Source organism: Mastacembelus armatus, chromosome 13 (assembly GCF_900324485.2).
Source record: "Mastacembelus armatus chromosome 13, fMasArm1.2, whole genome shotgun sequence".
Lineage (NCBI taxonomy): Eukaryota > Metazoa > Chordata > Actinopteri > Synbranchiformes > Mastacembelidae > Mastacembelus > Mastacembelus armatus.
The window spans coordinates 2,976,859-3,001,601 of NC_046645.1; the positions used below are offsets into that span (position 1 = coordinate 2,976,859).

The window sequence follows — 24,743 nt, forward strand, 5'->3', positions numbered from 1 at the left end:
TGTCTCAATCACATGATGTGCGGGAATAACAGGAAGGTAAAAAAATATAGGACGATGAGGCAAAATAAAACAGCTCGAAAAATCGTATTAATTCGTCAGTAATTATCAATTAATTTTAGAAAAGTGATAACCACCAAGCCACCGTGGAAAATAAAACAGCTGGAAAAACTTATTAATTCATCAGTAATTATTAATTAATTTATCACGATGATAACCTCAGTCTTTAGGTTGTGGATCAACGCAAGGAAATATTCACTCTCTTTGTTTAGGAAAACAAAAAAAAAAACAAAACATAAAATAAACAGCATGTTTTAACCACAGCACCACAAACTCCGCCCAGCTGCAACGTCAAAGACCAACCGCGAGTCCATAAACGAGCGCACCCAGGGATCGCAGTGACTGACAGTCGGTGAATGAGTTAAACAAAGAGCCGGTGACTTTTCAGAGAAACAGACAACGCTCCTCAAGCTCCTCGGGAACATGGAAAGCGGTAGGTTGGGTGCCACCTTGTCCTGTGTCGGTCACGGTGGTTCGTGTCAGGCTGAGTGTAATTTCTGTGTGACAGCTACAGGATGACAGCTAACGGAGCTAACAGGCTAAGTTAGCACGGGTTAGCCTGCCAGCTGCTAGCATGACTTCGCCGTCGTTTACTCAGGTGGGCTCCTGCCCATCGGTACCACACCCCAGCCTGTGGACACATCCATCCTTAACGCCTTAACCGGCTGTGTAAAAGCTGCTGTCGGCTCCGGGGGCTGGGGATGTTAGCTTGTGTAGCTAGCTACTCAAGAAATGGGGCTGGACAAGCCAGAATCTGTCAAAGTCTTTAAAGGGGTACGGTTTCATTTAAGACCAGTTCTCCCAAACAAGCACAGGTTTGACCCTCAAACAGGTTTCCACTGTCACACCCCCACTTTAATATATAGTTTTCAGCGATGGCTAAGGTTTTATAAGTTATCTCAGTGGAGTAGTATCTCAGTTTTATTGTTTTACTACACTTTTTTTATATTGGTAGCTCAGGCTGAAGTTTGAGCTCTGGTCAGATGATTATTATAACAAAATATGATGTAGATCCTGTATTTTTCCTGTTTAACCTCCCATAAAGCCATTAATAGTTTCATTGATAGTCTCATAATATTTTGATATTTGAACTGTGGTTGTCAGCTACTGTGTCTGCTGAGCTGCCACTGTTATTATGCAACTAGTTCAGCGCTTTGCAAATGAGCAGTGATGTGCATAATAAAGGGCTTAGGTAATATAAAACCAGTTGTATAAATGTTGACGTGTAAACTTGCAACTAATCCTGGCTGCCTGTCCTCGGCCACCCTCCTTAGCAGAACACCATAGTCTGTCATGACCACGGACTTGTTGAGCCTGACCTGCGACCTTTAGTTGGGCTTGGCCTTTCCAGTATCTGTTGTTCGACACACACCCTTCATATATTAAGGTTGTGTAAGATCCTGCAGGGTGTACTGCCAAATGCCTCTTGGATCTATTCTAAAACAATATAATATTTAATTTAATTGTTATGTGGATGACCTACAAATATACTTCCCTTTAAAACCAGATAAAGTTTCTGTGCAGGCACAGTTAAATTGCCTGAGGACGGAGAAGTTTGGCAAAGGTAATGCCATACCTTCCTGCCAAAGACTTCGAACACGGCTCAGTGTCTCCTGGCAGCGACAAAACTGCAGGTTCATATAACCTTGTGCTTGCTTTCTTTAACCCACAAGATTAAAATTTTTAATTTTTTACATGTCCATGCTCCAGCCAGAACCAGCAGGTCCCCTTGCCAGCAGCTTTTAATAGTCGCCAGGACTAAACTTACAACTAGAGGTGGCGAAACCCAGATTCTGACACGGTCTGCCCCACAACATTAACACCGCACAGACTCTGGAGCACTTTAAATCTCTCCTTGAGACTCACTTTTTGCACTGGTTGTTATGTATTTGTTTTGTAGTTGGGTCTACTTATTTGATCCTGTGGGTTTTTAATGATATGTTTTTTGTGGGTTTTTTTTTTTTTTTGTTTATATCTTTAGCTGAAGCTTAATTGTTCTTATATATTTTAATTATTTTAATAATCTCTTTTCACCACGTAAAGCACTTTGAGCAACAAGAGCTGTTGTAAATGTACTATAAAAATAAAATTAACCTAAAAACCTTGACCTCGTGCTCTGTTACAGATCGAAGACTTGTCTCTTGCTATTTTCCCATTATTAGTTATACAAAATATTTCATAGGACCACAGAACCTGCTTCTGAAATATTCTCTGCCATAGCCTTACTTTTGCAGTTTCAGACAGTACGAGCATGACAGCTAATGCTCATATCAGACTGTTGTAATCCGCAGCAGTCAGTGCATTTCAGCTTTTTGTCGACAGAAAATAACAGAAAGCAACTGAGAGCGGTCGAACTCTAGGCAGCATGCATGACTAGGCAATGTCCCTCTCCGTGTTTAATTGCTCTGCACTATTATTTGATGGAATTACAAACCATACACCAGTGCCAGTTTGATTCTGTCATAGTATGTGTGCACCCCTCCTCCTTTCATCCAGTGGGAACAGTCAGGCTTTCCAGTGTGTTCCTCTCACAGATGGAGCCAGATGAGTGATGCCATCTCTCAGCTTCCTAGAGCCACTTATAGTACAGCTAAACAGCATTCTTGATTTCTTTCTTGTCTGTTGCTTCTGTCTCTTCATTATCCAATGCTGTCCTTTGTTGTGTGTCACTGCTCTAATCACAGTTGGGTTCAATACTCATAATAGACCATTCTCTATAACTTCTGTATGATGGGAAAAAAAGGGATGCATCAGTAGTATTCAATAAATGATGTGCTGTTGTTTTATGACTATTGATCTGGTATTTTCCAGGCATTATTTTGACATCTGAGTGCATGAGTGCACATAAATTAGATCTTAAGTGGGAATTATGTATGCCTAAAGTGCTCAGATGAGTCATGGGTATTGGGACAGTAGGAAATCCCTTCTCAATAGGTACAGACATCTGTCTGGCTGTCTAGCTGTGTAAGTCCCCCCCGTTATAAATTAACTTTATATATGCTTGCTTTCCTGCCTCCATTATTTCACCATACGTTCTGATAATCTCACATCCCTTCTTTTATTCTTCATTTCATCTTTTTCTCTCTATCACTCACTTCTTGCTTCTCCAGGTCTGAGTCAGGAGAAGGTAGCCGCCTTTGTTAAACGCCTCAAGGCCGAACCACGCTACCTGCTGGCCCAGAATGTGTCAACCTGCATTGACCCATTGGAGGTTTGTCTGCACCGGCAGACTGTCCAGGATACTGTGCACATCTTCCAGCACTCTATCCCCACAGAGGGCAAACCCATCACCAACCAGAAAAACTCAGGTAGGAGATAATATAACATACAGCAACGATCAGGATGCAACAACTAAAATCTATCTGCAGCTGAAACCACTCACTATGTGTTGGTGGATATAGGGCAGACTAACAATGTTGGCCTTGTCTCAGAAGTAGACTAAATGTCTCAAAAAAAGTATTGAGATGGTTGCACTATAAGCATCTTGAAGACATCGCATCCATGTGACAAAATCTGTATTTATCTTCTTTTAATCATTAGGGAGATGTTGGATCTTCTCGTGCCTCAACGTCATGCGACTTCCCTTCATGAAGAAGTTCAACATAGAAGAGTTTGAGTTCAGTCAGTCCTATCTTTTTTTCTGGGACAAGGTAAGATGTACATTAGAGCCACAGATCATAACTGTGGTTTTTCACTGCATGTTGGTTTAGAGCTGTATTACTTGTACATAGTTTAGCTTTCCCCAGCTGTATATTTATCTTACTGTCTTATAAACTTGTTTTTTCATTGTGGTTATGTGTTCAGGTGCTTCATCATCTTTCTTTAATTTCCTGTATTTTCTTTTGGTTATTTTTTTACTTACCATTGTAATGTTTTAGTAAATTAATGTTTTTGTTGTTTTTCACTCAGGACAATGTGTTTGTGTTTGTGTACACTCCTGCTTTTGTACAGGTTATTATGCTTGGATCTATTATTATACAGTCATTGTCCAACTAAAACCCTCTTTTGTGTGTCGTAGCCAGTACCCGTCCAGTGTCAACGTCAAAGTGACACCTGGCTAAATGTTCTTTCTCTCTCTGGCCTTGTGTTTTTTGTCTCCCACATTGAGACGGCTAGTTGAACCACCATGAACATGAGTTTTTATATTCGATTCGATTATACGAATATAATGCATTAATTAACTTCACAGCAATACTAATGCATAAATGATGAACACTCATTAGGTTTTACTTATTGCTGCCTTTTGAAACCGAAACAACACAGCACAAAATAACAATAAAGACAGACGAAAGTCCCTCTCTCCCCTTGGAATTAACGAAAGGTGACCTCTGCTCTGTAAACAACATGCAAACAACATTATCATTTTGTGCGTTACAACAGTTCTGTTCCATGCAACAGAAACAGTCGGTGTAGTGGAGCCTTTACAATTAATTGACTGTGATGTGTTAAAGCGTGGTGAATCTTGAAATCTGTTCATCGCTGCATCTCTAATCAAATTTCAAGTAGAGATGCAATTTTTCATACCTCCGAATGATAAACATTAAGTGAAATCTTAAGCATTTGAGAGCCTTGCATTACTTTAGATTTAAGTCCTAATCTGTAACTTTTTTCTCTCTGTACGTTCTCACTGCATTTGTTCTTTTTTTCTGCAGATTGAGCGTTGTTATTATTTCCTCCATGCCTGCGTGGAGACAGCACAGAGGAAAGAGCCCGTGGACGGACGCCTGGTTCAGTTCCTGCTCTCCAATCCCACAAATGATGGAGGACAGTGGGACATGCTGGTTAACCTCATTGGTCAGTTCTTATTATGATGCACCACGTTGTAACAACGCTGGTAGAACATTAGCATTAACTGACTGGATTTAAAGTGACGTAAATGTTGTTTTCAAATTTCTTGTATGCTGGTTGGTGTTCAGAAAAGTATGGTGTCGTTCCAAAGAAATGCTTTCCAGAATCACACAGCTCAGAGGCGTCACGCAGAATGAATGACATTCTCAATCATAAGGTGCTTTTAAAATTTTTTACAGTTCAGTTTAGTCAGAACCACATAGCAGTAAGTTACATAATCAATGAAGAAGTGCTGAGCTTTTTTCTGTCACTGTTTATTACAGCTGAGAGAATACTGCCTAAGACTGAGGAACATGGTTGCCAGTGATGCCACTAAAGCTGAGCTGTGTGATGCAATGGACACCATGGTAGAGGAGGTGAGACTGAACAAACACACACACACAACTGTTCTGTAGAATATTCCTGTAGGACATTGCTACTACAAGAAAGAGCCTATTTATCAGAACACCTTTTAGCTAGCGGAACTAGGTAGTACATTTGGTTTATCTGCATTACCTCTTCAATATTTGTTTAGATTAAAAAGTGTTGCAGCTAAAATTGCTAATTGTCCCATCCTGCCTGTGTATTAACATGGAAATAAGTAACCAAAACACACATGCTTTGCATGTTGTCTCCACTTTAAAGAAAGGTATTTTGGAGGTTGATTCATTCAGTACAAACTCCTTTTCCACCATATAGTTCAATTAATAAATGTGTGCTAAGATCATTATGGAGGACATTTAGCAGGTGTGCCAAACCCTGCTATAGGATATAGGATTGGGCACCTTTGCCTTTAATAGCTTACACCTCATTTAACTCTGCAATACTGCTCTATTTTTACCAGCAGGGGGGGCTGTGAAATAATGATTACCACAGAGGAGCCTGGGTGGAGTGATTAAAGTCTGTATGTAATCATTTGGGTCGGAGTCAGTCTTTTAGGCTTAGGTTAACCTGATGAGAATAACTGACCATCCATTAACTAACACTGGTGTTAAAGTGTTCTTATTTTAAAAAGATTCAATTTGTAAGTGATGTTTTACTGGCCAGTTTTTAATATTTGATAGGTAAGGGACCATGAATGCAAATATAAGGGGTAAGCAATTTTATTTATTTTTGGTCTTTGTGTTTTTTTTTTTTTCCAAATAGTCTAATCCAAATAGTCTTTTGTTATTAATGAAAAAGGTCATGGCAGTTTTGCATGACAGAACCTGCTTAATATCTGTTCCTGCAAATGCATGGTAACATTTATTTTTTTTGCTGTCATTCAGATTTTTGTCTTTTAATGGCTCAAAGGAAGCAAATAAAGAGAGTATCAACTAATTGTCCGTAACATTGCATAGGTTTGCAAATATTTTTTAGTAGTACTTTGTATGGTACAGCACATACTGACTAGTGTGTCTAATTCACCTATTTATATATGTGCACATCAGTGCTCATGTGTAAATGTATTTGTCTGATGTGTGATTTCTGGGCTGCACTGTGTGTAAAGATAACAAAAAAACATCACATCACCTTTTCACTGCCCCACATGTCACAAAATTAAAGATAGTATCTTGTTTATGGAACAGTCTCCCACACTGCATCAGATGCTGCACAGTGAAAAGACCTTCACTCAAACTCATGTGGCTGAAGTGCGTATTTTTGTGCCTTGGGGAGGTAACTTTGTGTGTGTGTGTTTGTGTGTAAGAGTGTGTGTGTTTGTGTGTAAGAGTGAGTGAGTATGTGAGAGTGAATGCATGAGGGACCCGTCAGTCAATCAGCCTGCCATTGAAACAGTGGCACACAGTATAGTGGTCTGGTTAAGTAGCCTTTGTTGTTTGTTGCCTTTATTGTGTACTTGTATTGTGCTGCAGGCTGGTGGCTTGTTTAAATAGTCACCTTCATCAGTACCCAGCCATTGTCCCACACACACACACACACACACACACACACACAAATTTGCACACACACAAGCATATGCCGTGTAACAGTAAAGGCTGCTCCCCCTGCACTGCACGACAGGATGGGGATGGTGGGTTTTCTGTCTGTTTGTTTGTCCACCTGGAAGTGATTTGTTTTGTGGAACACCGCTCTGTCAGAGTGCTGGTGATTGAAGATTTGGTCATGTCAAAAGAACGACCGACATAAAGAGACAAAATTATTCAAGAATATTGTCTCAAACATACGAACAGCATCGTACTAACAGCCAGTATTCAGCAGGACACCTCCATACAAATAAACAAAATTTAATTATTAGAACAAATCACTAATAACATACCAGTAACTTAGAAAATAAGGAAAAATTTCAGTAGTTGTACACAGAATTGCTAAAGACAGTGTGCTATAGGCGCAGCTACTTGGCATACTGTCCTGACCACTAAGATAGAAGATTTTGCACTGTTGTATCACAAATATTAGGTAAGTCTAAAGTACAGTAGTGTGTACTGGATGTGTGAAAATGCTGTTAGAAATATGGTATCAACATGAATTAACAAACATGAACATAATTTAAAATTATACCATCAGTTTAATGTAAATCATAGTTTTAAAAACGCCCTAAACCATCAACATGACATAAAGTTAAACTTTACACCAGCTTCAACACCACTGTTTAATAATAACTCTGTAGTTGGGCCTGATGTAATAGACCCCAGGTGACTGACATCTTATTAGGCTGTGGTCATTTAACAATGGCATCATGTACTGTAGTGACATTCATGAACTCATGCAAAACCACAGCTTTTCATTCAGATGTCACATTTCTGTGTGTATTAGTATTGCAGTGTTTTTTTGCCAGAGCAGCATTAGATTTACAAACTAACAGAGGTGATTTCACAGACCACTTCATTGCTACCCATGTGTGCATGTCCTCGTGACCGACTGTGTTTGTGGACATGCCGTCATGCTGTCTGTGTGTGTTTGTAGGCTGACGTAGTTGGGTTTTCTTGGAATCCTACAATTGGGAAACGAGTGTTTCCACTACAGTAACTGTTTGCATGGATTCGCATCTATGCGTGCAGATGTGTTTCTCAGGATCAAAGTGCTGTGTCAGTCTTACTTTGGTGTGTGTGGAGGTGATGCTGTCCACTCTCCCTGCATGGCAGCTGTGACTGTGCCCTGGTCTTTATCACACCAGACCCACACACACTCCCATGACAGGCAACCAGGTCAGTGTCTCTGCTTCCACTTACTGTATCCAGGGTGTGTGTGATGTCAAATAATCTCTTTGCATGTCAAGAATCTATTCTTTTTTGTTAATTCTTCTCAGGCACATTCATTAAATCCAGCATGTCACAATTATCTGAGAACCTCTGTAACAGGCGTTGAACTCACATTGACCTAGGAATGAACAAAATAGTCCAGTGCACTTTGACATTTTCCTTATAGAGATGCTGTTAACATGACAGCGTCCATATGCTGCAGTATTGCGGCCGAGTGGATTAGTTTAAGTTTCCAAGTCAGTCTTTCTCTTTCATGGTGTTTATGGTGTGTGTAGCTGTGGTCACTTCCATGGACAAGTAGGCAACACAGGTACACACAAGTAAAGGTACATTCACTGGTAACTGCACATGCAGGCAGGACTTCACACACACACTCACACACAAACACACACACACACACACACACACACAGATACACAGATGGTATTCCTCATGCCACAACTATAACCCTTCCATGCTCCATTGCGTCATGGAATCAGAAACACCATGTGCGGCTCCGGTCTTGGCTCAGAGAGCACAGAGTGATTCTTGAGACAAGTCTAATTTATGAGAGAGCCATCAACTTGCAGAACAACTTTGGTGCTGCAGCTCGGAGGCTTGGCACTGCTGGCTGTTGGCTTAGTCGGTTTGTTGTTCAACGTGGGTGGGTTCCTGTTTATGTGTCATTGTTAGGGGCTGTGAGCATAACCTTGCCAGTTGTCCAGTCACATATCTTTAATTTCTTTGCACCATTGTTAGAATTTAACAATGAACATATGTGTTGCATGTTTACAAAACATGGGAGTTTAATCAAAACCTCGCTCATTTTTATCCAAACTGTTTGCATGGTGTCATTTGCTTACACTCACAAGCCTCACAAGCTTCTAGACAATGGTTATAAATTCACTTCAGAGTGGCAGTGAAGCACATGGTATGACTCAATTTGGCATCAGCTGGGTCAGAACCAGTTTCATCCCCTAATTGCTGTGTGTCTTGAATGTTTTAACCCGCATTATTTATTTGTACACTGTTGTCTTGATATTGTTCAAATCTTACAAGTATTTCTCCTAAAAGCTAGAAGTTATTTAACCGCATGTTTTTTTTCACACCAAGTATGAATTTTATTAAACATAAGGTGCATGTGCATCTTGTTATCACATATTTATACAGAAGCAATTATTTGGTTATTTATTTGCAGTATACAGTAGTCAGTTACAGGTGCACACTGTCCATGAGATGACAAAAGCAAAGAACTATATTAGTTTTCTTCAATAAATCAAAATGAAGTGATAGCTTTCAGAAACTAGATGGTTCCCTGCCCATCTGAATTTGTACTGAATTTCATTTCAGCATTTTAACTGGTGCATATGGTTTTTAAAATTCCTTTAATGCAACATCACTTTTTTTTCTTATGTTTCATTCCTTGAATCTCAGGATACTCTTCCTTTTTTCTTTTGTTTTTAGGCACAGAGCTTCAGATGGTTTTAGCAGTGTGGCTAAAACTCAAAACTTCTGCGTATAATTAAAGTGCACTAAACAGTGTTTTAGGTCAGTACTGTCTGTGGACCACACACAGTCCAGGAAAGAATAAAGGCTGAACTTGGGGTACACAGTATCAACATAATCCAGACAACTGGAATGCCTTACTCCAGTACACCACTATATACAGAATATATAGCGTCTGTGTAGTGTGTTGGGCTAGGTTTGTTTAGTGTATTTGTTAGTTTCACTCCTAACGCCACGTAATTTGTTTGTTTGAGCCATGTAAAATAAACATTGAGAGCGATGCAAGCCCCACTAGAGCACAGATACTATCAAACATTAGCCAAGGTTATCCCCAAGAGCATGCAGCCAAGTCAGCTCATTGTTTATAGCAAGAGATGCAAACTTACTATGTCACAGAATTGAGACAGACATGAGGTGGACCTTTTTTTGATAAAAGCCTCTAACAAACACCATAAGAGACAGCTACAACAGCTAGGTCCTGAAACCTGTTAACTGTTCAGATGTTTAGATGTGAATGAGATGGCATGTAAAGTTTCAGTCCAAACATGAGTCAAGTCCAGCAGATTTCCAGTGCCATGAAGTTAACCCTGAGGGCTTAGGCTAAATCAGCTGTAATTCCTGTTTTGAAAATTAAACCATATTATATTTGCTAATGGGAGAGTATGATCTTTATGATTTTTTTTTTTTTTTGCTTGTTAATGAAAAGTCAAACAAATTAAATATGAAATTTGGCACAATTTAATATCTGAGAAATACTGGCTTGGAATGAGTTTATTAATTATAACTCCATTTAGTCTCTGCATTTGCTTCATCTTATTCCTTTTACTGTTTTTGTCAGGCCTTTCAGCCTCGCTATTCTTTGCACCTCATCGTATCCCTATCACCTTTTTCTCTGTCACTTCTGCATATCTGTCATTGAGGCGGCAGGTGTTTCAATACTCTGATGTGACTGTGGCTGTTTATTCTGACAGGTCTCTGTCAGCGCAGCCTTTTCCTCACACCTACTTTATTTGCCTTGACAGAGGAAGAGCAGTGGTCACAAGGCTGATCGGGCATTATGGGAAATGCTTACTGTGTGTCTCAAGGCGTTTGAAAGAATAATTGTAAAGTGAAAGGTTTAAAGTTGCAAATCAAGCTGAGTAAAATTATTCTTGGGAGAAAGACAAAAAAGGGTAATGAGGAGAAAAGGGTAAGGATCACAGGATGGTTGAAATGTATTGTGACGGTGCTGAGGGCATCTGGGCAAACAGACCAGACAAGGCAATGGACACCTTGGCATGTCGTCTCACCCATGGGACAGTCTAAACAAAGTAGTTGAATCAGGATCGAACAGATGCCTTTGTTGACCCACCACATGTGTGTAATTTTGTGTGCGTCTGTAGATTTTTTTTTTTAACTTTTAACTTTACACATTTCTGTGATGAAGAAGCAAGTTGTTTGTGTAAGCTAGACCTTTATTTGTGCATTCTTGTGTTTGTCTCTGTTTGAGCATGTGCCTGGGTATGTTTGGGATGCGGATTGTGGCCACACAAGGCTCATAGTCTACAAACTCAAATGCTTTAATGTCATCTTTATGTAGTTGCATTTGATATGTGTTGAATAAGAATGGGAAATTGCTTCCATGACTGCTACATTCTTCAAACTGTGCCAATAATATCCCCCATTAGATTCATATTCAGGTAAACAGAAGCTTAATTTGTTCGTTTGTTGGGAAGTAGCTGACATCCATAATTGAATCCATCACCATTCATCCACAGTGTTGGAACAATGCTCTAGCTGTAGAACACACTGTCTTGTAGAACCTCTGCATATGGCTGTCTTTTGTCAAACCAATGCATCACTATCTTGCTGTACTTTTATCTCCCAATCAACAATGAACTTTGATACAGCTTATTTTTGCAGACTCTTTCTAATTGGCTTGGATGGAAAAATGGTTTCCTGAGTCCAGGGAGAGGTGAAAAGCAAAAGGGGGAAATTCCTGAGATAACTGTATCAGAGGTTAGAAGGGCCAGATTGACAGACAGCCCAGTCCAAACAACTCGATTTAGCCCTCAGGAACTCAGTCTGAACTCGAGCGCCGCAGGAAGGCACAGATGAAGGTTGAGGGGAAGGGTGTGGGGTCCAAATGTGGAATTGGAAGGGTATGAAAAAGATGGAGGGGAGGGAAGCAACATAGAGGGGAAAAATGTAGGAAAAGTTGAGAGGGGCCCAAGTGCTGATAGATGACTGTATGCAGGGACAGACATTAAATAGGAAGGGTTTGATTTGCACACATTGAGAGTATCAGCTGGAAATTCGATTTGCAAGTTCTACAATGAACTCTCTAAAGGAAAGAAAGTACAAATATTCCTGCTCAGTTGGACTTGTGGTTTTCCCATTTTTTTATGCTAGTGAAATAGTGCCGTTGCAGGCAATAACACAAACGCCTCAGTCTCTGGTCTCTAACTTTTTTTGAGTACTGTATTTAATGACTTCTAAGATTTTTGATTCAAGAACTGTTAGTCTATGGATACTAAATATGAGTTCAACATTGGTTTGTCCTAAAAGGCAAATTTGCACTTTTTGAGAAAGGTTCTGTGCATGTATGTGTGCTGTGCAGGTGTTTCGGGTGGCTAGCGTTTGTCTAGGCAGCCCTCCGGAGACCATCTGTTGGGAGTACAGGGACAAGGACAAGAACTTCCATCGTATGGGACCCCTCACCCCCCAGGAGTTTTACAGGGAGCATGTCAAACCTCTATACAACGTTCAGGACAAAGTATGTGGGCCCTCAAACACAACAGATAAAACATGATGTAGAAGACATTGGTCACTAATGTGTAGCTCATACTGTAACTCAATCCTCAGATCTGCCTTGTGAACGATCCTCGACCCCAGAACCCTTATGGGAAGCTATACAGGGTCGAGTTCCTGGGTAACATGGTTGGGGGCCGCAGAACTCTGTACAACAACCAGCCCATCCAGCTGCTTAAAAAGGCTGCGGCAGAATCCATCAAAGAGGGAGAGGTAGGTGTAATTGTCGATATAAGCGTGTGCATGTGAGCGTGTCTGCATGAACTTCAATATTCTGAATATAGCTACTGTTTTTCTTAGGCAGTGTGGTTTGGATGTGACGTCGGGAAACATTTCCATGGAAAGCTGGGCATTAACGACATGAATGTGTGAGTATAATTCCTACATGTCCAGTGTGCGTTATTTGACTGTAGCACCAAAGAAATGTTAACCATAAATTAACTCTAGTCTTATACTCTGTTCAATCATTTTAGCATTAGTAGACCTTTGTTTATTAATCACATGTGGTTGGGTCAGGGATGCACTAAAATTTTGAATTTCTATAGTGGCTTCTGTGCTGTGCAGGGGAGGTGTGTTTTTTGGGAAACTTAAAATCCTTTTTGCCTGTGAGCTGGCCTGCTTCTTTGTATCCAAATCCTGTCTATGTCTAAACATGTGCCAGGGTCTACATGACTGGACCAGACCAAAGCTGTCCTCATGAGTTGTCACCCTGCCACAGGGGAAAAGTTGCTCATCTTTTGTGCCCTTCAGGTGCAGCAGTATGTATGTCTGAGTTTCTGGCGCCAGACTTAAATATGACCACTGAACCGAACCAGTGTGGTGCCAAATGTCTGGTACAGACTTCTGGCTGAAGCTCATCTTTCAGGCAGATCTATCCCTGTATGAGTAGATTATACCTGGTATGAGACTGAGGCTTAATGGGGCCTCATTTCTCCAGTGATACTTAAGACAGGAGTGAAAAAGGGGCTGTCTCTTAGCCCATGTAGAATCCCAGACTTTTACAGAGGTTTGGCTTTGGCCTTTTATGGTCATCTCTGCCCCGACCAGAGGGATTTTAGGATTGTTGGAATATAATATGCACAATTCCTCATGAAGTTATCCAAACGGTGGCATTGTTGGCTTTTCATTTGAGACAGTCGGTGTGTTTGCGACATCAAGGCCAGAAATTGAACTTGATTTTTTTTTTTTAAAGCAGAGGAAGTAATATAATGCAGTTTCTGTGTGTGTGTGTGTGTCTTTGCAGTTTCAACCACGAGCTTGTGTTTGGAGTTTCGATGAAGAACCTTTCGAAGGCAGAGCGGCTGATATATGGCGACTCACTCATGACACACGCTATGATCCTCACTGCTGTCACAGACAAGGTACTCGCACACAAACATACTCTACACGTGTATGATTGTTCAGTGAATACTTAGAAACATACAGCACATATACAAGCAGACCAGCAGGAATACACATTGTTTCCCAGGTTTATTGCATCAAGGCCTTACTACATGTTTATGCTGCTTTAATCGGCTGCAGTTTTCATAGCACTGTCAATTTTCCTTCTTCTAAGTAGCCCCAGCTGCCAGGACACTCTCTTTCCATTTGTCTCTGCTTCTCATTCTTATCTCCAAATTACCTGTATCTTAATCTTTCTATATCTCAGGATGGGAAAGAAGGTTATGAAAAATGGAGAGTGGAAAACTCCTGGGGTGATGATCGTGGAAACAAAGGTAACACATAACACTAATTTTAGTCCTTTTTCTTTAGGCTATGATTGTTTTTTTGATATAATGAATTATCAGCTAAATGTATTTTATCCTCAGATCACAGAGAGACAGACTGATTTCTCTTCTCAGTGTTGATTGACAACATCAAAAATACTTGCTTTCACCAAGACCTGGTTCTCCCAGGCCTCTCTCTTCTCTCTTTCGCGTCATTCTCACACCACAGTGTCTTATAATAAACTATCATCTTCCTGTTTGTGTCTATTGAATTAAGAACAGGATTAGACTGAGAGGTTCCCTGTGTTGCTGCTTTATGAACTTGTAATTAGCTGTGTCCTGTTTCATACTCACAGACATGCACACAGGCACAACGGCCCTTATTGTGTTTTTGGAGCTCAGTGCCTCTGGGACAATTGCATAAACACAGTTACAGAATGAGCTTATCCTTAAGGCCAGAAAGTAGCACGACAAAATTCCTTCACATGTCTTTGATAAATGTTTGGTTCTTTAGGCTTAGTGACACAGTGACTGCTCACATGAGAACTATAAGAACTATTATATAAGATAAGATACAAAATGACTGCAGACCTGTCAACCTGCATTTGCATACCAAGTACACATTTTGTTACCAAAGCACGCTGGTACGGGAAAATATGGAAATAACTTTTGAGTTCTACATTCTGCACAGTCTGAATTACTGATATAGACATGAGTAATCAGGCTTAACCCTCAGAAGTTGCCGATCACACCAGCATAATGAAATCACATTGTAGATTTTAAATGACGCCGCATAAAATCAAATTCAATTTGAGCCTTGTGTTGTGTTAAGGTAAAATCAGAAACTGTCAAAAATACCCGAGACTCCTACGGGTTAATAACTAAACATAAAATAATGAGCATTTTTAGACTATTCGCTAACCCTTTAAGTTAGCAAGCTTTATTATTGTCAGTCAGCAAGACACAATTTAAACAGTTTATTAAATAGACAAGATTTGTACCATTGACTTTAGTCTTTAGTCTAATCCCTGTCTGAAACCATGAAAATGAAATAAGAAATGAAAAGGGATGGTGCAGTCCAGCAAATAACTAACGAATTTCTTCCATTTTAGACTCTGGCTCTGTTTTTTACCTCAGCGAACAAGTAGCTGTTATATTTACTGCTCATCTTTACTGGTTAACTACTATTCACTTATTTATTTTCTTCTGACCAAGAACTAAACTTAATTGATCAAACTAAATCAGTCTTGGTTGAACTACCAGTAAGTCACTTGGTGCATCAGGTTAAACTGTAGATTCAGTAAGTTTGGTTTGTCTTTATGCAACAGGCCCAACATCACAGCAGGTAGTCTAGACCACTGCCCCAGACTTTACTGTCTACCGCTGTTATTCCCTCTGTCCTTTGATCTCTGTTTCTCATCTTCCTCTGACGCTCCCTGCCTCTCCTCTTCATCTTTGGGCTTGACATTCCACTGCAAATTATAGGAGAGTGTTTCAGGCCTGTCATGCATCGTCTGGCAACACACACACACACAGCGCAGAATATACACGCAGAGACGCACACACATACTCACAGTATTTGTTTGAACCCACAAACCGTAGTGACTGTTGGGAAAACATGTGAAAACCCCTCAGTCAAATCAAATGTATTTCACGCATATCTTATTCCATAAACACTAGCAGATGGGGAAGGCCAGGGCCCCCAGCCCATCCACAGCCAAATTAATAAAGTTTTTGAGAACAAAAGTTTGAGAGTTCACTTGGGAATCCAGGGGCTTTGTTTGTTTGACAAAAGCTGAGGGGAAAAAGTGGCGCAAATGAGAGAAAGAATCCAAGAGAAGGGAGAGAGGACAAAATAGAAATAAAGATGTAGTCCAGGTAAACTGGGAAAGAAGCAAAAACAAAGGCAGCAAGATGTTGAGATGGTTTTTGAAAGATCACCAAGAAGAAATTGGAGTAATGGTGGTAATGGCTGTGGAGCAGAGAGGGGAGTAGAGTGTGTTTGTAAAGGCTTAACATTTCCCTCCAGGGCTTTTAATATTCTTCCTAACCCTGAAGGAGTCTCTCATGAGAGGTTTAACTTTCTGTTTCCTCCATCTTTCAGCCCTCACACAGCTGCTGTTATGGCTCTGCTCACTCCCCGACTCATCCTTTTACGCTGCTTTAGACAAATGTTTGGCAACATGCTCTGAGGTTTTTAACTTTTAATTTGATAGGACATTAGCCTGAGGTTGACTCCTTAACATTTGTCTTGAGCTCACACTGAGTTGGACATGGAGAGAGAGAGAGAGAAACTGAGAAACTGTTATTTTCTACCAAGGTGATTTTATTGTTAAGTAAATACAATGAAGATGATGTGAATGTGGATAGAAAGATTTCCTTGGTAGTGGACAAAACACTTCTTGGGAGGCGAGGCTTCATTTGCTTTTTGGTATGCTTCTAATCCATTGCCATTATTCTGCACCCAAACCACAGTTACATATCTGTCCCTTCACCTCATTTAAAGGTCCCATTTCATTTCCCATGGAATGGAAATTGCCTTTTCTGTGGTCCAGCTACAACTGTGAGGGCGAAACTCCCCATCTATTCATAGGTGCCACACATGAAAATAAAAGTTTTCACATTTTTATTCATGAAGTAGCAAACTTTCTCCTCTGCTGTGACCCACAAAAGACGAGTTGACATTTTCAAAACCATTTCTTTTGAACTTTGACCTTTACATTCTTGTGTTTTATCTCTACACCAACATTTTTTGGGGGGTATTCTGTATGTTTTATGCAATTTATTTTTAAACAAATTTTTTTTTTTTTTGGTGAATTTTATAAAGCTAAGAGATTAATGTTGGCAAAGTTTCTCTGGGTGCTATTAAGCTCTTGCCAAAGAAAGCATAATGAGAAGATGTAATTAAAAAAGTTTAAATTTTCTTTCACAGAAGTTTTTTTTTTTTAATTTTATTTTTTTAAATGTTGGAACTGAATGTATTAAGCATTGATGCTGAAGTTGAAATTCAAGATGGCTGCTCCAAAGTTTTGTTTTTTTTTTTGTTTTTTTTTTTACCTCCATCTGTTCTGAGGGGACGGTCAGCCTATCCCTAAAAACAAATAATGACACCCAACATTCCTACACACAGACAGACACACCATGCCACCCAACACGTGGGTTCCAGGAAGCTCACATCAACAGACACATGGATACAGCAGTGAGAACCAGGCAATGTGCCATCTAAGATTTGCGTACTTGGAAGAGCACGCATACACAACACACTGGCACGCCATCCACGATACGTTGTTTTGAACCGTGGCACGTTCTTGCGGTTAGCCTGACGTCTTTGATAAGTCAACTTGACAGTGGGAGGGATTCTCTCGTTAGCTCAAATTTGACCACATGTGAAATGGAAAAGAGGAGACGGAGCGAGAGGTAGCATCAGGGGAAAAACAAAAGTAAAATAACTTGAATTCATTTTTATGATCTTGTTGCCAGTTCTCATCCAGCTTTACTGAGAAGACAAACACACAGACATTTTTCATTTTAATGAATCATTTCAGCATGGGGCTTAAAGCTTCTTCCAACATGTCTTCCATCAGTGCAAGTTCAAGCTCTCATAACCACCCAATGATTTGGCCACACTGACCTTGTACTGATAGAGGGGGAGAGAGACATACATTGTTTAGTTTTATCAGGGTGGGTGTGCAGAGGTGATAGCAGAAGTGTTGAATTGAATGAATGAATTGAATGAATTGCTCTGTAGGGTGGGGGGAGTGTGAACCATCAGGGGCAGGGGTCCTTCTTGTCCTCCACCCTTCTGCTTGTTGAAACAGTAGTTTAGCGATAAAGTGCACTTAAAAGCCATTAAAACATGCATGCATTGACATGATGTTTGTTCTGTTAAGTGGTCTCAGCAGCACTCCCTACTCCTCCCTTTCCAATGAAAGAGGGGAACCGATAATCGGTTTAATTAGTGACATGAAGTGTTCCTAAACCTTCTCTCGAAAAGAATGTGTCGTGATTAAAGTTTTCTGTGAACAGATGCCATTTTTTTTCTAATATCCTGCTATTTTAGGGAAGACACGGAGTATACAGCAGAACTAAGTCCACGCCTGTGCAACAACCCTAAAATGATTACTGATTCCAAATTGTACCATTTAAAAATAACTATTTATTCAATGTTGAAGCATAGTGTGTTTGATTTTGCAGCTGCAGCAGTGGTTAGTTGGTGTAGGAAGAGCCATACCACTAAAAACATAAGGACACAATCGATATTTACAGGAAAGTGCTCCTGACTTGGCACCAACCTCCATCTTTTACGTAGAAGTTGGTGTTTCAGTGACTCATCTGACAATGTGTAGGATATTGCATGATGTCAGCCAGTGTACAACAGGAAAACCATTGATAACAAAACTAACTAAAGTCTTAACAAATAACATGGAAAGTAGCCACATAAATATTGACTGTACATTCTTTGGTTAGATGAAACCAAAATAAATTTCTTTAGATCAGAGGGGGTTCAGCATGTTTGGCATGGACCTGGCCAGGATTACCAGAATATAGTGTGGACTTGGTAGAAAAGAATGATCTGTGATCTCCCAACAGACTGGGATTAATCATCTAGAACAGAAAAAGTCAAGGAATATCATAAAATCTAAAATGTCCTGACATTGTTTGAAGTTGGCTTGTAAATATTTTGCCATGGTTTACTGAAATATTAAATTTGCTTTGTTTTTGCTAAAACAAGTCAAATTGTATTAAGTGGAAAGGAATGTTAATTACTTAACATTTAGGGATGTCGACCAAGTGTATGCTGCATTTAGAAGTTTGAAACACAGATTGTGAATGGTGAATTAGTCTACACATGATTATGATCAAATTTAAAGAGGCAGCTCTCATTTTTAAAATTGTAACACAGAGACATTCCTGGTCTTGTTTGGTAGAACTACTTTCCAAGGAACAAAAGTGGTAAATATTTAAATCCACCACAACTGCAGAAAATACCAAAATTGGCTTGGTGGGACAACAGAAGCTGAATCTGAGGCTCAGACAGTTTTTTTGCACAGAATGAATGTTGCGCGGTTTGTTCCCTCATTGTTTAGAGTGTAGGGACGTTCCAAGTGGAAACAATTGGGGTCAGTGAAGGACAAGTAACAATGACTGACTTATTCTCACATACGTAAAGATACTTCAGTTCTGTTTTAACACCAACTTGAAAAATCCTAAACTATTCCTTTAAGCCAAAAAAAAAAAAAAGCTATTCATAATAATTACTATAGTGATGACATTTGATCTGTTTAATGCAACCACACGGGGGCACAATCCAGTGTCTTCATGTGCCAGTCCCAAGTCCAGGTAAATGCAGAGGGTTGTGTCAGGGCATCCGATGTAAAATTTAAACCAAATCAAACATGCGAAACACAAATATGACTTTCATACCAGATCGGTCGCGGCCCGGGTTAACAACAACCATCACTGGTGCTGTTGACTTACAGGGTGCCAGTGGAAATTGGACTACTGTTGGTCGAAAGAAGGAGAGGAGGAAGGCGTGTTCATGGGCAAAGAGAGAAGAGGAAGGGCAGGAGTGTAGGACTTAGAGTAGGGACTTTGAATGTAGGGACTTTATCAGGGAAAACTAGAGAGTTGGCTGATATGATGTAGAGATATGGTGGATATCTTGTGTGTTCAGGAGACCAGGTGGAAATGTAGCAAGGGCTGAAGGAGGATTTTGCTAGGAATGTTCTGGAGGTGAAGAGAGTGTCAGATAGGGTGATGAGTCGGAAGCTGGAAGTTGAAGGTGTGATGTTGAATGTTGTCAGTGGTTATGCCCCACAGGTAGGATGTGAGTTAGAAGAGAAGGAGAAACTCTGGAGGGAGATGGATGATGTGATTCAGGGTTTCCCTAGTGGTGAGAGAGTGGTGATTGGAGCAGACTTCAGGAAGTGATGGGTAAGTTTGGTATGCAGGACAGGAATGCTGAAGGACAGATGGTGGTAGACTTTGGAAAAGGATGGAAATGACTGTAGTGAACACATTTTTCCAGAAAAGGGAGGAGCATAGGGCGACATATAAGAGTGTAGGCAGGAGCACACAAGTTGATTACATCTTGTGCAGACGTTTCAAACTGAAAGAGATCAGTGACTGCAAAGTAGTGGGTGGGGAGAGTGTAGCCAGACAGCATAGGATGGTGGTGTGTAGGATGACTCTGGTGGTGAGGAAGATGAAGAGGACAAGGGCAGAGCAGAGGACCAAGTGGTGGAAGTTGAAAAAGGAAGAGTGTTGTGTGGCTTTCAGGGAGGTGCTGAAACAGGCTCTGGGAGGTCAGGAGGTTCTTCCAGATGACTGGACAGCTACAGCTAAAGTGATCAGGGAGAGAGGTAGGAGGGTACTTGTTGTGTCATCTGGAAAGTGGAAAGCAGATGAGGAGACTTGGTGGTGGAATGAGGAAGTTCAGGAGTGTGTTAAGAGGAAAAGGTTAGCTAAGAAGAAGTGGGACACTGAGAGGACAGAAGAGAACAGACAGGAGTACAGGGAGATGCAGCATAAGGTGAAGGTAGAGGTGGCAAAGGCCAAACAAAGGGCGTATGAGGATTTGTATGATAGGTTGGACACTAAGGAGGGAAAGGTGGATTTGTACAGGGTGGCGGGGCAGAGAGACAGAGATGGGAAGGATGTGCAGCAGGTTAGGGTGATCAAGGACAGGGATGGAAATGTGTTGACAGGTGCCACAAGTGTGATGGAAAGATGGAAGGAATACTTTGAAGAGTTGAATGATGAAAATGTTAGAGAGCACAGAGTAGAAGAGGTGACTGCTGTGGAGCAGGAAGTAGCAAAGATCAGTAAGGATGAAGTGAGGAAGCTGTTGAGATGAAGAGTGGGAAGGCAGTTGGTCCTGGTGACATACCTGTGGAGGTATGGAAGTGTTTAGGAGAGGTGGCAGTAGTTTTTGACTGGGCTACTTAACAAGATCTTGGAGAGTGAGAGGATGCCTGAGGAATGGAGGAGAAGTGTACTGGTGCCCATCTTTAAGAACAAGGGAGACGTGCAGAGTTGTGGAAACTACAGAGGAATAAAGCTGAGTCACATAATGAAGTTGGGAAAGAGTAGTGGAGGCTAGGCTGAGGTCAGGAGTGAGCATTTGTGAGCAGCAGTATGGTTTCATGCCAAGAAAGAGAACCACAGATGAAATATTTGCTTTGAGAATGCTGATGGAGAAGTACAGAGAAGGCCAGAAGGAGCTGCATTGTGTCGTCGTACATTTGGAAAAAGCGTATGACAGGGTACTGAGAGAGGAGCTGTGGTTTTGTATGAGGAAGTCTGGAGTGGCAGAGAAGTATGTTCGAGTGGTGCAGGACATGTATGAGAGCTGTAAGACAGTGGTTAGGTGTGCTGTAGGGGTGACAGAGGAGTTCAAGGTGGAGGTGGGGCTGCACCAAGGATCGGCTCTGAGCTCCTTCTTGTTTGCTGTGGTGATGGACAGGCTGACAGATGAGGTTAGACAGGAATCTCCGTGGACCATGATGTTTGCAGATGACATTGTCATCTTTAATGAGAGCAGGGAGCAGGTGGAGGAAAATCTAGAGAGGTGGAGGTTTGCTCTGGAAAGGAGAGGAATGAAGCTGAGCCGCAGTAAAACAGAGTACATGTGTGTAAATGAGAGGGATTCAAGTAGAACGGTGAGGTTACAGGGAGTAGAGGTGAAGAAGGTGGAGGATTTTAAGGACCTAGGGTCAACAGTCCAGAGCAACGGAGAGTGTGGAAAAGAAGTGAAGAGACGTTTGCAAGCAGGTTGGAACAGGTGGAAGAAAGTGTCAGGTGTGATGTGTGACAAAAGAGTGTCGGCAAGAATGAAAGGAAAGGTGGACAAGACAGTGGTGAGACCAGCGATGTTGTCTGGTTTAGAGACAGTGGCACTGAGACAAAGACAGGAGGCAGAGCTGGAGGTATCAGAGCTGAAGATGTTGAGGTTCTCGCTGGGAGTGATGAGGATGGATAGGATCAGGAATGAGGACATCAGAGGGACAGCTCATGTTAGATGTTTTGGAGAAAAAGCCAGGGAAGCCAGATTGAGATGGTTTGGACATGTTCAGAGGAGGGACAGTGAATACACTGGTAAAAGGATGCTGAGGTTAGAGCTTCCAGGAAGGAGGCCTAGAGGAAGACCAAAGAGGAGGTTCTTGGATGTAGTGAAGGAGGCCTGGAGGAAGATGATATTCAAATGTTTCACTTCACTCAAATAAGTTTCCACTCACTCCACTTCAGAGGCCACCAACCCTGGTCCTCAAGATCTACTGCCCTGTTTGTTTTCCACTTATCCCTTCCACGCCTGATCTAGGTAATCAGCAGTGTAGTACAGGTGGCAAATTGTACAGGCATATTTAGAAAACAAAAAGGGCAGTAGATCTCAAGGATCAGCGTTGGTGACCTCTGCTCTTCACAAATTACTTAAATTACTGTGAGATGAAATCAACTTTCATGCAAGGATCTGTTGTTGTTTAACAGCTGATTATTTGTCTTTTCTGTCACTGTAGGTTACCTGATCATGACAGACGACTGGTTTTCTGAGTATGTGTATGAGGTGGTGGTAGACAAGAGGTTCCTCTCATCCGAGGTCCTGGAAGTGATGCAACAGGAGCCCATTGTACTTCCTGCCTGGGACCCAATGGGATCCCTGGCATAACTGTCCAAATCCAGGTTTTATCCCCAACCTCTGGTCTATTTGACACTGCCCTATTGCTTTTACCTCTCCAACATATCCCTGACACCTTACTCCAAAACAACCTGTTCTTCTAGAAAAAAATAATAAAAAACATGTCTTCTTTTTTACTCTGCTGTCTTTTTTCTGACTTCTTTTTTCTTCCATCAAGTGGAGGTTCACATTGTTAATCTTTGTCTGATTTTCTGAGGCAAAATAAATATAAGGCGGTGTCTGAGTTTTAAAGATGATGTTAGTTTATTGCGTCATCAACACTTTTAATACTAAGACCATGCAGTATCTCAAAGAATAACATGATGTAAGAAATCTGAGCAATAGTGTAAAAAACAGATGGCTGTTTTCTGTTTGATTAAGCTGTCCATAATTCAGTGTGTGTGTTCTACAGTGTTTAGTTTTGCACTAGATTCAAAATGTCTTTAACCTGTGTGTCTGTCTCTCACTCAAACCTCTTAGGGACAGGCAGTGATTTACACTCCTTAGAATAACATGTACAGAAGTTCCAATAACATGTAGTTTTCCCATAACATCCAGGCAACCAGACAAGTACATAGGTGTGCATGTGTGTGTCTGCATTCCTCCACATATTTGTTGTTGTATTTTCTGTCTGTATCCCGCTGATGTTAAAGACAGGAACAGGTTGTGCTGAACCCGATGATTTATACAGAACAGTTACTTTCCATGCCTGATGCCTCCTGTGCAGACTCTGCCATCGCTCTTTGGTGACATTCAAAATCGTCCTGTTTTTAAAACACTCCTGCCAAGGTAAGAACATCTGATCTCCAGACAGCTGGTGTGTGAGCTGAGTTAATGTTCACCCTCTGTATTCACTATTACTAGTGAGACCTGGGACATTATTGTTGTCTAATTATAGTGACAGAGAGGTAGTTTTGAAAAATACAGAAATGTTACTGTTGAGATTAAAGTGTTGGCTGTTAGGTGATTAAATAATGTGACCAACAATGTCTCTTCTAAGCATTTTCCCTCAGAGCCTTTTATTTATTTATTTATTGAGGAGGGTGTACATTATTAATCTTAGCTGGCAAACCCCTGGTTTTCCAATATGCTGTGATATGAGATCATGTTTTTATCATCTCTGTCTTTGGGAAGTTATATAAAGCCTGTTTATACACTCACATTGTGAGGACAAGATACTGGTCCCAAATAAAATTGTTTATTACTGTATTCTGGTTTAGAGTTGGAGTAACCATGTAATGTATGAGTCAATGTAAAGTCCCCACAATGAATACAAACAAATGTGAGATGAAGAGCATCTAACCTGGAGCTTTATCTACTTATTGTATTCAGACATTGGCAGGGGTGTGTGCTAGGACCCAGCCGGTGATTACTTTCCTCATCTCATCAGGCTGAAACCTCAGAATGAGCAGAAACACTGAAAACTTTTCAATGGTATTGCATCCAACTGGTTTTAGGTGCAAAGTGAAGCATGTATGAGTTGGATATAGTAATTCATATCTCCTGCATAAATGATTTAATTTGGTCAGTAAATATTTTTGTCAACAACCTTCAAAGCTAAATTGTTTTTCATGCTGAAAGTGCGATATTTTGTCCACAGCTGCACCAGCTGTTGGGGCACTAATTTAAAAAAATAAGGGTTAGTTTAAGACTTTACAAACAATATGAACACATTCAAGCTAACTTATCTTTAAATTGTTTGTGAATGAGCCTGATATTACTGTAATGTTACAATAGCAATAGCTCAGACCAAATGCTGCTGCACCAGTACATTCATTTGTTCAGGAAACCTCCACTTCCTGCTCTTATGGTTTCACATCAAAGGTTTTCCATTGTTGGTTCACATGCAGACTTTTATCATGAAGCACTTACTGAAAATAAATTTGTCTTCAATAATTTTACATATAATAATTTGCAATTCTTAAAAAGTCTTTCCTCACAAAAGCCATTTAAAAGTCTTAAATTTGATTTACTAAAGACGTATTTTCTCTTGCTGGCCAAAGG

The 24,743-nt window shown here is 40.6% G+C and overlaps 1 protein-coding gene across 2 annotated transcripts; it reads left to right on the forward strand.

Annotated features, from left to right (window-relative positions):
* Window positions 1-360: 360 nt before the first annotated feature.
* blmh (bleomycin hydrolase) lies at window positions 361-22,876 on the forward strand. 2 transcript variants are annotated; one of them, XM_026298944.1, is made up of 12 exons: window positions 361-490; window positions 3,168-3,365; window positions 3,598-3,707; window positions 4,710-4,851; window positions 4,974-5,062; window positions 5,169-5,261; window positions 12,169-12,324; window positions 12,414-12,572; window positions 12,660-12,727; window positions 13,603-13,720; window positions 14,008-14,074; window positions 22,582-22,876. In XM_026298944.1, exons 1-12 carry the CDS (start codon window positions 481-483, stop codon window positions 22,728-22,730), a joined length of 1,359 nt encoding a protein of 452 aa, XP_026154729.1. In that variant the 5' UTR covers window positions 361-480; the 3' UTR covers window positions 22,731-22,876. The 2 variants fall into 2 exon arrangements, with proteins under 2 accessions (XP_026154729.1, XP_026154730.1); XM_026298945.2 differs by lacking the exon at window positions 14,008-14,074 and having other exon boundaries at window positions 22,582-22,719.
* Window positions 22,877-24,743: the final 1,867 nt, after the last annotated feature.

Coding starts and splice junctions, on each gene's coding strand:
- blmh (XM_026298944.1), top strand. Junction 5,063..5,168: donor ATGACATTCTCAATCATAAG/GTGCTTTTAAAA, acceptor TGTTTATTACAG/CTGAGAGAATACTGCCTAAG. Junction 12,728..13,602: donor GGCATTAACGACATGAATGT/GTGAGTATAATT, acceptor GTGTCTTTGCAG/TTTCAACCACGAGCTTGTGT.